The sequence below is a fragment of the Pteropus alecto genome, unplaced genomic scaffold, assembly GCF_000325575.1.
Source record: "Pteropus alecto unplaced genomic scaffold, ASM32557v1 scaffold195, whole genome shotgun sequence".
NCBI classification, from domain to species: domain Eukaryota; kingdom Metazoa; phylum Chordata; class Mammalia; order Chiroptera; family Pteropodidae; genus Pteropus; species Pteropus alecto.
Genome location: NW_006438073.1, coordinates 3,784,546 through 3,798,371, shown reverse-complemented (window position 1 = coordinate 3,798,371; position 13,826 = coordinate 3,784,546). Strand labels below are relative to the sequence as shown.

General features: G+C 40.7%; 1 protein-coding gene and 1 pseudogene across 1 annotated transcript in view; both read left to right on the top strand.

The window, feature by feature from the left end:
* Positions 1 to 13,826, top strand: part of SERAC1 (serine active site containing 1) — a 52,322-nt gene that overhangs the window by 30,348 nt on the left and 8,148 nt on the right. The window contains 4 exon segments of the mRNA XM_015591909.2: positions 5,083 to 5,196; positions 6,928 to 7,090; positions 11,652 to 11,802; positions 13,205 to 13,346. Coding sequence (XP_015447395.1) covers positions 5,083 to 5,196; positions 6,928 to 7,090; positions 11,652 to 11,802; positions 13,205 to 13,346 — 570 coding nt within the window.
* LOC112482356 lies at positions 12,644 to 12,758 on the top strand (annotated as a pseudogene).

Genomic DNA, 13,826 nt, shown 5'->3' with positions numbered 1-13,826 from the left:
TTCCTCCTTCCAGCCTCTCCCCTTCTTTCCTTCGCAGAACCGTGGGCTCGTTCGTGGATTATTATTTTATCCAGTAGATTATAGTCTCTCACTGTTAATCACTTTCATACTCAGAGTGTCTCATGTGACCGTGGAGGCCCTTCGTTGGCTCCCGTGTCTTATGGAAATGTCTCCATTATTCTCTGAGCATTTCTTTATTATCTGATTTTAGAAAATCCAGGCTCATTTTAAACTTTCCCTGCTAAGCCCCAGAATCAGCTGATTCTTCAGGAAACCTTGGTTCCTTCTCTGGCTGAGGCTTTTAGAAACCGAGTCCTGGGCTGAACCAGCTCATTGCTCCTGGCATCGCGTTAAGACTCTTTCAGGGATGGGGTCGGGGAGAATGGCGGTTTCATATGGCTCGATTCAGTGTGTAAAGTCTGCTTTTTACAAATGCGTCAGTGTGAATGCTATTGTTGCTTCACTGAATAAGAACGTTAAACCGAGGACTAGGCTGTACGTATGTGGCTCTCCAATAATGGCTGCTAGGGGACACTGGACTGCACTGTTGCTTCTGGGTCACCAGTGAGAACATGCTGTTGGCGTTCGAAGGAATGATTTTCAGTGAGCTGCAATAAACCGAGGACTAGGCTGTACGTATGTGGCTCTCCGATAATGGCTGCTAGGGGACACTGGACAGCAGTGTTGCTTCTGGGTCACCAGTGAGAACGTGCTGTTGGCGTTTGAAGGAATGATGCGGTCACGTTATTTTCAGTGAGCTGCAGCAAATGAGATGTGGTAGGAACATACCTGTGCTTTCCGCTGCGGCCAGCGTCACACAGACTGCTACTTACTGTGCTTCATTGTCATTGTTTGTAATCGAATACAGTGCAGAATTTTACTTAGAAGTTAGGAAAAGAAAGATGTAACTTTTTCCGCCCAAGTTTATATCCTCCCTACCCTGAATTCTGTCTACCCCAGACCCTTAGGGGTAACCCCAGGTTCAAAATTCATGCTTGAGATTGAACATTGTTTTTAAGCCCACTTAGTTTGCACAAACTGCAGAGCTCTAAGGTTGTGACCTTTTATGAAGAAACACCCGAGATTAGCTCTTACACGTGTTAAAACAAAGGGACCCACAATTAGAAGCTGTAGCAAAACTTTCCGTCCCCGCCCCCACCCACCCTGGCAATGATCTGCCTTCTCTCTGTTTGTTGTTCTGTTCAGTGGGAGACCTTGGGCAGTGGGAGCGGAAGCACTTCTTCGCTTTACTGTTACTACTCCCACAGCTGGAACCTTGGCAGCCACCTGATGTGTGCCTGCAGATTTGCTGACAATTCTGGTGGGAGGTTGGGGGACAGGGAGGGGTGGTCCTTGGTCTTCCCTCTGTCCCAGATGTTACCAGCAAGTTGAGTCTTTCCCGATGTCAGGATCCAGGTTTTAGTCGTTTGGTTTTGTTACCATCTGGACAGTCAGTGTGTCCCCAGTTTGAACCTCTCTTAGGGGACCCTGGGTACCTGTGACCTAGAGCCTAGGAAAGCAACCAGGGATGCGGAAGTTTAGACATACTGGATTGTGATTTCTTCTTGATCTAATGTGGCAAACTGCCCAGTCACGAGAGCAATGGGTACAGTACACTGAAATGATTTGCCATCACAAAGCTTTTGTGGTCTTGTCTTAAGGACAATCCAGCTAAAATCTTGCAACTCTAGTATTATCATCTTCCCCTATAATTTCCCAAAGTCTCTGAAATCAGCTTAGCCCTTAGGGTCTAGGGCCCTTGCATCGAGGTGCTGCTGGCATTGGTCTGTGTGAGCGCAGCGATGTGTCGTGACTGAAAGCGGCTAGCAGGCAGTGTTGAGGGATGGCGGTTCTTTAATGCCAGAGGGGTTGGAAACGTGCGGGGCTGTTACACAGAACAGGAGACTGTGCAGGGGGCTTCCTGGGTGCTGCCAGTCCCCCAGCATGCACAGTGGAGCAGTCAAGGACCCCTTCTGCTGGAATGAACTCATCTGTGTCATCTGCAAACTTCCCGCACCTCCCCTCCTCCCGACTTTGGTTATGGGTAAATCTGCTCATCAGGTGTAAGTAACAGAGATAAAACAGGGCGTTTCTAGAACAGGTCATTATTGTCAGGTGACACACCTCTCTGCAGGCCTTGGCTTCAGCTTGCCAGAATCTGTTCCTTCACCACCTCCCTGACTGTCCCATCCCGCCCCCAGCCCTCCTGCTCCGTGTGCTGCAGCCACACTGGATTTTTCTCTCCATTTCTTGAACTTGCTAAGTGTGTATCTACTTATGTTCCCTCCGCCTGGAATGCTCTGCCGCCAGCTTGTCACATGGCTGCCTCCTTCTTGTCCTTCAGATCTCAGCATGTCAGCTGCTCAGAGGGACCTTTCTCTTGATCTCAAATGTTTATTTTATTTATTGCCTTCTAGCCTTGATCTCATTCTGTAATTTATATGTTTATTTGCTCGTTTATTTATTTAATTCTCTTATTCTCTTCCAGTAGTCCGTACCCTCCCTAGTGCCTCATACACAGTATACTCTCAATAAATATTTCTTGAATAATGAAGGGATAACCATAACATTCCCGAGAGAGCTAGGTTGGACACAACTTATACATACTTAAATAACAATGGCGTATTTCTGTTATGAATCAAAGTATTTTTGTATGTCAAAGACAAAATCGAGGTAACTAAGGCTTATGTTTAATTGGAATGTTGATTCTATGGTTAAGAAAATATCCCTTTTGTATTAAGTCATTTGGCTGTTATAAACGTATTGAAATGCATTTTAAACATACCGTTAGCTCATAGTAACGTTGTGTCTCAATTTTATTATCATAAGGAAGTTATCCATAAAATGCTTTGCTTCTTACCTATAAGTAACGTATAAAATGGATGTAAATTCTTCAGTAACTTACTTGATTGACATTTCCTTTTAGGCTTTGTTACTGTTGCCTTTTAATTTTTATACTTTACCTTTTATTATTGTGTTTAACATCACCACTCTCTCCACCTTTTCCTATGCATTTTTATTGATCCTTAAGAAATTTTTTTAGTTGCACTTACAGAATTTGATGTGAGACATTTCTTAAATCTTCATGAATTTCTTTAATCTTCTATGTCTGAATCTAGTGATAAACCGGCAGTAATTTTTTTTTTCGTGTTAGGAATTGGAACATAATACATGCGACCACATCATGAGTTTACACCTTTTTATTCTTTTTTGCTTGTGCTTCTCACTGCCCTACAGTCTGCCAGCTCAGAAACAGTGCACAAGCCTTGCCAGCAGCCAGAATGAACCTGCAGCTGCACTTTGACTCCCACTTACAGAATGATCGAGAAAAACGAGAAGCCCAGATCGTTTTTCTCTTCCTTCACCCCTTTCTTTCCTTGGAGCATTTAGGTTAGAAAGCGGTCAGGTGAACTGAGGGTGTGAGGGGAGGCAGGTTGGGGTGGTGGATCTTTAAGAAAAATTTCTCCTCCCCACAGCCCACCAGCTCACTCTTTACCCTCGACCTTGGGAGAGGAGGGGTAACCTCCGGTGATTACCCCTTCTTCATCCCCCATTTAAATCGTGTGACTCGTTGAGATCCAGCATGTTTAAACTTGGAAAAACAATATTACACCAGAGAGGAAGGCGTAGTAAGAATTACAGAGCAGCGCAGTATTTTGAACATTTACTAGGTTCACTGAATGGTAGACCCTGTAAATTAACTCAACACGTAGAAACTTATGGATTATATTTCCTATAGGAAACACTTGGGCTTTCTATATACATTGTTGAGAGACATACCTTGTACTTGATCTCTTTTGCCAGCAGGTAGCACGTATCACGAAGATATGACCCCTCACCCAAATATGAAGCACTTCGAAAGGAGATAGGGTAGTAATTTTCTTCCATCTCCCCACCCTATTACACACACACACACACACACACACACACACACAGTTATACATGCTCTTCTATACGGATAGTAGCATACTATATACTCCTCTGCCCCTTCTTTTTCTCAGTTAAGGGTTTATCTTGGAGATTGTTCTGTATCAGTATATGAAAAGACTCAAAATTTTTCGTACACAGTGATCCACTGTACAACAGTGCCATCGTTTATCTAACCAACCCCCTGTTGATGGGCATTAAGTTAGGTGGTCTCAGTCTTTTGTTCTTAAAAATAGTGCTGCAGGGAACAAACTTCCATGTATCACCTTGTCTGTGTGCTGTGTGTCGGAGGGCATGGGCCCTTGTAATTTGACAGTTGTCATAAGTTTCCTCCATAGAAGTAGCCCTGTCGATACTACCAGGAGCAGGGTGATAAGGGTGCCTGCCTCCCCACCCATCTGACGGATGAAAAACACCCTTTCTTGGTAGTTTGGCGGTGCATGCCTCTCAGTCTGAGTGGTATCAGGCATCATTTCATGTATTTTAGAGGCATTATGTTCCTTTTCCTAAGAACTTTGTGCAAAGACCATTGCTCATTTTTCCATAATGTTGGTATTTTTCTTACTGATTTGTAGGAGATGATTGCATATTGGTAACTTAGCCCTTAATCCGTGGTAAGGGTTGAAATTTTCTTTTCCCAATTTATTCTTATGTTTCATTATCTGTTAGGACTAGGTCCCACTGCTCTTCTGTTTAATACTTTTCCTAATTCTTGTTTATTTTTCTATATGAATTTGAATTTCAGTTTGGGAAGAATTAAAAGGTCAATGATCATTATCATCATTGCTTTTAATTTTTTTCAATAATGCTTTTTCTCATTTTTATTATTTTAATGAATAGACTTTAAGTAGAATCTACTAGCATAATCTGACACTGGAACATTGTGATCGATCCTTGGCTTTTCTCAGATGTTAAAAATTGTGCATTCGTACTTTGTACTTTTAGATGAGAGAACACAGGAAAGAATTAAGGCTCGGAGATTGCTCTCCTAGGAATAATCCCATGTCTTCTATTCTAGTAAGCAGCAGCCTGCATGATATTTTAGAGTCCTACGTATTAGTTTTTTTCTAACACTGTATAAATACAGAGATTTTCTTTCATCCAACAAAAAATATTAGTCACTTTTTTAGTAAAAGTTGGTTCTCTCGCTTGCAGGGCGGCTTATGGTGTTTCGGAGGAAACGGCCTTCCTTATGCTGAGAGCTTTGGAGAAGTGCCTTCGGCTGCAGTGGAAATGTTCTGCTTAGACGCTTTAGTAAAACATTCTGAGGTAACTTACGTTGTCAAATGCGCTTTGCTTTTATGATCACGTTGAAAAAATTATACAGGTTCATTCAAGGGATGTTATCCTTGTTTATTAAAAAAAGACAAAAGCTTTTGGCTTGTTTTTAAATTTCTGCTTTTCCCCCCATTTAGTTGTTCAAATCGATAATCATGATGTAACAACATTATACGAATTTCATTTTTGTTAAGTATTTCTAAAAATGGATTTAATCTTAATTGCACACAAAGCAGCCTGTTGTCTAAATACAGCATTTACCTTTGAGTTCTGCCGTCTGCCACTGTCTTTCTCAGATCGTTTTTACAAATAGTTACCAGGTAGTCAATTTCCACTGAAATATCTGTCCATGATATGGCAAGATAGAAAAAAAGGAAATATTTGAATAACCACATTTTAACCATAGCATGCATCAATGATTTTTAAACTTTTTGGCATTACGGCAACTTTTTTATTGTGATCATAGTTTGATTTTAAAAAGAAAAAAGTAACAAATTTTGTGGTGCTCAAACATTAATACATAAAAATTCCTCAGGAATCATATTAAAAATGCACATTTCCTGTTCACCTCTAGCAATTTTAATTACTGGACGTGAGGTGGAGTCCAGGAATTCGCATATGTCACAATGTCACAGGCATCCTTGGTGAGGCTGCTGCAGGTTGTTCATCCCATATCGTGAGAAACATCATCCTAGAGATTTAAACACTCCAGTTTAATTTGGAAACCATTAGACATGGCTCAAAAGCTTGGTGCCCTCTGGTCATCTTTAGTGCCCACCCGCGGAACTGGGAATCAGGCACAGAGCAGTTGGTCTTTAGTGTTGGACTACAGACGGGAATGTGGGACAGCCAGCTTGAGTTTCTGCGACTTAACAGCCTGTTGCTGAAACAGTAGATGTATCTTTAGAAAGTCCAGTACATGGACCATAATAGGTACTTTTCCAGAAGCCTCTCAAGTTATTACATGTCTCAATGTATGTCTAAGATGTATACTTTTAAATGCATGTGAAACAAGATAAAATTTAATAAAAATTTAGAGAATAGTAATTGTTCCATACGTGTGACATGTTGTCATGCCAGTGAATAAAACTAGTGATAGGAAGAGGAAAGGCCACACTGGTGACCTTGGCGGACCATAATGACTTGTTGGTCACCTGCCTTACCTTAATACACATATTTCCTTTGGCTTTCTTTTATCTCTTTCTCATTAAAAATTCATATCCCTTTTTCTTTTTATTTTTACTTGATCTTTTTCTTAAAAAAATATTTTTCACCTCCTAAGTTTAGGCCATCCCCATACCTGTGGGCTTGCATGGGGCAGATGTTACTTATCTCTGTGGGAGTTCCTGGGGCAAGTTTCTCAAGGGTAAAGAACAGTTTTAAGATAATTTTAAGCCAATCAAATAATCACTGTACATTGAATCAATTCTGTAATAATGGCATTGTCAGGTTATATCCAATCAAGAGCTAAATAGAAGAACATTATGAATGAAAATTTCAAAAGTCCTGGTGAGATATGACTTATTTTTTTCAGTGATTTTGAAACAATTTCGAGGTAGATAGGGCTTTGTATATTTATTTAAATAAGCAGAGAGTTTTGGATGTCTTTCTGGGTGTCTGTCCTTGAGCAGGAGCCACCTGGCTGCCCCGTCAGCATGTCGTGTCACCTGGTTAGTGAATTCGTACAACATAAAGTGAGCTGTCATTAATTTATTGTACTAGATATCCACACATTGTGATAAAATTGAAGCAAATGGAGGCTTGCAACTGCTTCAGAGGCTGTACCAACTTCACAAGGACTGCCCTAAAGTACAGAGAAATATAATGCGTATCATTGGAAATATGGCTTTGAATGAACATCTTCATTCTCCTATCGTTCAATCAGGTAACAACTTTATGTACTGAGTATTTTGGATCTTGTCCTGTGTTCTCCTACCTCCGCCCAACATGATACATTAATTTTTCAGTAGAGTGAAGAGTGTTTTTAGTTATGGGTCCTTAGAGCATGTTGTTATAGTGACACAAGGAATCGCTTGAGATACGTGGATAATCTACACCTAAGGTAAACAGTGTGTGGACAGTTACAGGAGAGCAGTTTCTGCCGATGACCATCTAATTGTTTATATCTTTGATATGGATCATTTTTAGAGACCAAGATCTGGGTGCTAAGTGCGCTTATTGCTCCTGAAGTGTCTTTGTTCTTGGCTTTTTCGGTGGAAAAGGCTAGGGGATATATACAATATACTTACACAGATATACGCATAAGTATACACACACATATGTGCAATGTGCAGCTGACCCTCGAACATCATGGGCTTGGACCGCACAGGCTCACTTACACGCGGACGTTTCTCAACAAGCACCTGTGCTGTTGTAGATCGCGGCCTGGAGTCCGCAGGTACAGAGGGCCGACTATGCGTTGATCTGCGCCATTTTATACAGAGGACTTGGGCATCTGCGGATTTTGGTATCTGCTAGCGGTCCTGGAACCGAACCCCCGCAGACACTGAGGGACAACTTAAACTGGCAGGGAGTCAAAAGTTTTATGTGGGTTTCGGCTGTATGGGGGCGGTCAGCACCCCTAACCTCTTCATTGTTCAAGGATCAACTGTACATGCTTATGTTCACGCATACACATATTAGAAGTTAGGAATTTACGTTTAAGAGTGTCTTGATCAGAAGAGTGTCTTGTTCAGAAACTTCTATAAAAGACCATTTGCTCTGGGTTTTATTTGTTCATCTTTTTATAGATTCTTAAAGTGGAAACTTAGATTACTGATTTTAACCCTTTTTCTTGTTTCAATTGTATATTACTATGTATCAAACCACCCCAAAACTCAATGGTTAAAACAGCAGCCATGTGTTTTGCTCATGAATCTGACATTAGGGCAAGCTTGAGTAGGGATGGCTTATATCTGCTCTCTGTACCATCAGCTGGGGCCGCTCAGCTGTGGGACAGAGGATTTGTCCTACTTTCAAGATTGCTTGCTCAAAGGGCTTGTAAACTGTTACTGGCTATTGGCACGGAGCTCAGCGGGGCCGGGCCATTGGCGCCTTTCCACATGCGCCTCTCCATGTGGCTTAGGCTTCCTTAAAGAGTGACGGTTGGGTCCCAAGGGCAAATGCCTTGAGAGAAAGCCAGGTATAAGCTCTTTTGTCTGTTATAATCTAGCCCTGGAAGTAACTTCTGCCTGGACTCTTTATCGATTAGGAGCTGGTCACTAAGGCTGGGCCATGGTCAAAGGGAGGGGGATTATGGGGGATACCTCTTCACCTCTTGATGAGAATAGCGTCAAAGAATTTGAAGACATATTTTAAAATCACTACAAATTGCTAATACAGATATTTAAAGCTACAAATTTCCTCTAACCTGCTTTAGATGCAGATCTCAAATTTTTGTTATTTCGTATTTTAATCATCATTCAGTTTGAAATGTTTTCTAATTTCCCTTGTGATTTCTTCTTTGCCTCATGGGTTATTTAAAAGTGTGTTCTGTAATTTACAAGTATTAAGGGTTTCCTAGATATCATATGTCTCTGATTTCTAATTTAATATTCCATGTCTTCAGAGAACATACCCTGTGTTTTAATCTTTGGAAACTTACTGATACTCAGTCGATGGCCTACTTTACGGTCTGTCTTGGTGAGTGCTCTGTGTGCACTTGGATAAGTGTAAGTATGTGTAGTGTTAAGTGAAGTGCTCTGTAAACAACGCTTAAACCAAGTTGGCTGATACTGTTTCTCAAATCTTCTCTAGATCTTCACTGAGTTTTGTCTAGTGCTGCGAATTACTAAGAGGTGATTAAATTCTTCAGCTGTGATTGTGAATTTGTCTGTTTCTCCCTTTAGTTCCGTTAGGTTTTTCTTCCCGTGACGTGTTCATTTTTTATTATCACTGGCAATACTTCAAGTCTACTTTGATATTAAAATACTCACATTGGTTTTTTTCTTACGCTTGCTGTTTGCATTGCATATCTTTGATCTTTTTCCTCCTTTTGCTTTCATTTTTCTGTGACTTTAAAAGTACATCTTTTATCGACGGTGCATAGTTGGATCTTTTTCCTTAATCCAGTTTGATAATCTTTCTCTTTTAATTATTCAGTCTCTTTGCATCTGATGTAATTATTGTCGTCGTTTGGTCGTGTCTGTCATCTTGCTCTTGTTTCCTATTTCCCCACCCCCCTCTGGTTTCTTTCTTTTTTCCTCTTTTCCTGGCTTTTTTTTTTTTTTGGAAGGGGGGTTCCTTGAGTATTTTTGTATTGTATTTCTTTTCTTCTTTTGTTTTTTTATACAATAGTTTCGGTATTTTTTTTAATGGTTGTATCCTTATCGGTCTAGCTTGAATTAGTTTTGTGATACTTCATATATAATGTGAGATTCTTACAATAATGTAATTCACTTTGCATCCCTCGCCACCTTTGTGGTATTGTTATATTTTACTCCTACATGTTACAGATTCATGATACATCATTATTTTTAACAGTCAAATGATATTTAAAGAATATAAGAAACAGTTTTTTACTTACATATTTGTAGTAACATCCGGTATTCTTTCTTCTTTTCTATGTATCTAAAGTCCCATCTGATGTTACTTCCCTTGAGCCTAATCATCTGGATCTGCTGGCAGCAAGTTCTCTGACCTTCCATTTTCTGAAAACGCATTATTTCACCTTTATTTTATTATCCAGGGAAAGACATTTTCCATGGATAAATAATTGTGTTGATAGTGTGTCATCAACACTGTAAATATCCCCTCTTGGCATCCGTTGTCCGATGAGAAGTCACTCCTTATACCACTTTTGTTCTCCTGTATGTAGCGTGTCTTTTTTTTTCTTTGGCTTCTTTTAAGGTTTTTATGTTTGCTATTCAGCAGTTAGACTGTGAAGCGCCTAGGTGTCTTTTTTTATACTTATCCTGTGCAGGGTCTGCTGAGCTCATTGAATCTATGGGTTGATGTTTTTGATCAAATTTGGAAACTTTCCAGCCAGTCTATCTTCAAAAGCTTTTTCTGTTCCTTTTCTCTGTCTTCTCCTTCTGGAACTTCAGTTCTGTTTATTAGATCACTCGATTCCATTCCACAGGTCACTGAGACTGTGTTCACTTCTTTTCAAAAACTTTTTTCTCCCTGTGCTTTGGATGATTTCTATTTTCATTTTCACTGAAGGGGTAGAGAATTGATAAAAATCAGTATTTAAAAAAAACGACGACACCCTCTCTCTAACGGAAACCTTCCTTTAAGCGAAGCCCAGTCCTATTGGTTGGTTTCAGTATCTACCAGACAGCTCACTGAACACCTTGGCCTCTCCATCTCTATTCCTTGACCTTCTCATTTTCTGTGACCTCCTTCTCTGTTCCCAAGTTGTCCAGTACTCACTGCCATGCTATACCTTGGACCTGGTCATTTCCTGAAACTACTTCACTTAAAAAAAGCAGTAATTCACCTCACCTCTCCGAGCACACCCTCCTCTCACTCAAGCTTCTGGTTGCATCTGCTCCCACAGTGACTGGTTTTCCTCTCTGCCGGAATCTGCTGTCCACTGACCTCCCTACTTCCTCCTAACCATTAGTCCTCTTTATTCTTTTAATTTTATATCCCCTAGACTAATTTCTAAAAACTGTCAAACTTGTCACCATGTCATTAAGTAAGTAGCACTGAGACGACGTAGAAAACAAGACTCATCAGGTTTAATGTGAAATGTGAGGAGCACCTGGAACTGTTTAGGCATGCGATGCCGATAACATTCAGGATATTGTCCTAATTTCAAAACCTAAGGGTCACATTTTTTATTATTAGAAATCCAATCAAAATCCTGCTTAATACAAGAAACATAAGGACATGCAAAGTTCATGTCCCACTTTGTGCTCCCGTGTTACATTGAGAAATGCAACTTGTATGTCATCACGACAGTGAGTCATTAAGAGAAGGGAATAACTCAGCCCAGTTTTCTTTATGTCTATACCTCCTTCTATTAAGTTCAACCACGAACTTGTTCTGGAACCTTAGTTCACACTCACTGCCAGCTGTGAGTCCTCTTCAGTCTTTACCTCCCTCCCGACTCAGCGTAGGTTCCGTCATTTCAGTAACGTCGTTGCCAGTGCCCTAGAACTTCTCTCCCTCTTATCCTTCTAACACACCCTTGGTCAAGACCCCAACACTAGAAGAAACCTACTTATCTGCTTTTGCTATGGCTGAGCATAGAGTCATTGCAGATTGGTTGTCACTGTGCTTACAAGATTGACAGGTTAAAGGCCGTCTCGGCTACCATGTCCTCCAGTTAACGTTCCCAGCAGGACTATGTTAAACCTTCTCCACTTCTCAAACCTTCCATTTCCCCTCCGTGCAGCAGGTGGCCTCCCCGACTTCAGCGAGCCGATCGAGCCCTTTCCCCGCTTGATGACAGTCTGAGCGATTAGTGCCGCATTCAGGAGGTGTGTTCCTTCCTCCAGGCTGGGTTTCCATACTGGCAGAAGCAATGAAGTCTCAGGACATTATGGAGGCCTCGCATGCCGCCAGAACCCTGGCTAACCTAGACCGAGAGACCGTGCGAGAAAAATACCAGGATGGCGTGTATGTGCTGCACCCCCAGTATCGCACAAGGTATGGAAGGCCGCTTTGTCCCCGTGGGGACGGAGAGCCTAGAGGGCTTAACATTTTAATTTATTTCTGCACATTTACGTAAGTCAAATACCTTATTTACTGAAACAATTTGTCCATAATAACCTCAGAAGAATTGCAGACTCGCAGAAGTATGGAACTGGCTAAATGATCAGGGTTATTTTACACCAGGGGCTTATGTTCAGTAAGATTCGTGCCCCTTTTATAACTTGTCACACTTAAACTCTGTATGCCTGTTTCTTCGTTTCGTGGCATTTTCACGTAGATCTAAACTGATTTGGATTGTGGAGGTCGGTCTGGGTGGGAAGGAGATAGGCAATCAGATTAGCCTGGGTCTAGACCTCAAGAGACTGGAGAAGGTTTATGTCAGGTATGAAAGCAGGCCCTGGAACGAGTAAGTTGTAATGAACTTAACTCATGTTCCATCTTAACGTTATTTCCGGTCACTCTTTCTAGTTGTGTCATCGCTGAGACAATACAGAAAGGACCACAGTAAAAAAGTCACATATTTCTTGGATTTTTGTTAGGCACTTTAAAATAATAGCTCAGAAAATAGCACCTTTTTTTTTAATTTGAAAAATGGATTGCCTGGTTAATTTCAGTTTATTAATACAATATTTCATATGTGTAGCATAATTGTATGCTGTAAATAGCTTCAAGTAATATACTATTTACTTATTTTTTAAATGTCATATCCAAAGAAAGAATATGTTCTTTTAAAATATCATTTGTTCTGGATGTGGTTCCATAGTGTAGCTGTTAGCATGTCTGCTTTACACGCTGAAAATGCTAGGTTCACGCCCCAGAGGAGCCACAGTCCATGGTCTACGGCCATGCCACCTTGAACAAGCCCAATGTCTGATCTTGGAAGCTAAGCAGTGTTGGGCCTGGTTAGTACTTGGATGGGAGACCACCTAGAAGACTAGGTGCTGTAGGCGTAAATAATAAATCTCAGAAGATTTTTGATAAGTATTATCCTTGAATCCAAAGCATTATCCAAATTTTTGAAAATCTCTCACGCATGCTGATTTTGAAACTATACTAGCATATTCTTATTTAACTAACATTTCACATACTTTTATTGATCTGTGGGATATCCTCACGGAAATCTTTGGAGGGTCATCTGACATGACAGCTGTCACTTCATTGATTTTGGTTGGTCCCCCTGGCTAGATATGTCTCCATTTTCAGAGAGCAGTGAAGCACACTGTACATGTCTTGGCCCAAATTCCTTACAGGATTTTTTTTTTTAGCAAACCTGTGCTCGTAAAGCTTCCCTAATTTTTATTATGTGTCATATAAAGCTGCTAAGCACCATCTACAGAGAGTGCTGTGTAGATTCTTATCAAAACGGTAACACGTTTATTCTGCTTCTCCCGCGTAGTCAGCCCATTAAAGCAGATGTCCTTTTTGTTCATGGCCTGATGGGAGCAGCATTCAAAACGTGGCGCCAGCAGGACAATGACCAGGTCTTAAATGAAAAGGTTTCAGAGGATGAAACCAGGTACACAACGTGTTGGCCCAAGGTAAGGACACGGCCGACTTAGCCAGCGTCACCACCACACACTGCCATGTCACTGGCTGTTGGGGCCTCATTGTGACTTGTTTATTTTTCTCTTTTATACTGGGATTTTTTTTCCATGCAGTTTTTCTTTCCCTTAGGGACACTCGTGGTATGTTACATGAACAGCTGGGCTTGTCACCCTGTGTTGTGTAATTGAGAGTACAGTTTATATTTCTAAAAGAATATTCTAGTAAGTGAAAAACAGGCAAGGGCCAGTAATCGTTCACTTTCATTAAAAATGTAATATAGTAAATAATACATTCATAATAATTGGCTCATTCTATGATTTTAATAATTATAAAAATAGAAAGACTTTGAAGAATACTTTGGATTTTTTTGACATTATTTCTTTCAGAGAGCCTTAACCCTGGGGTGAATTCATTGACTTGATCTAAAGCTCAGTGAAAATTGATGCTGCGACTCTGTTAATAGCTTCCAAAGC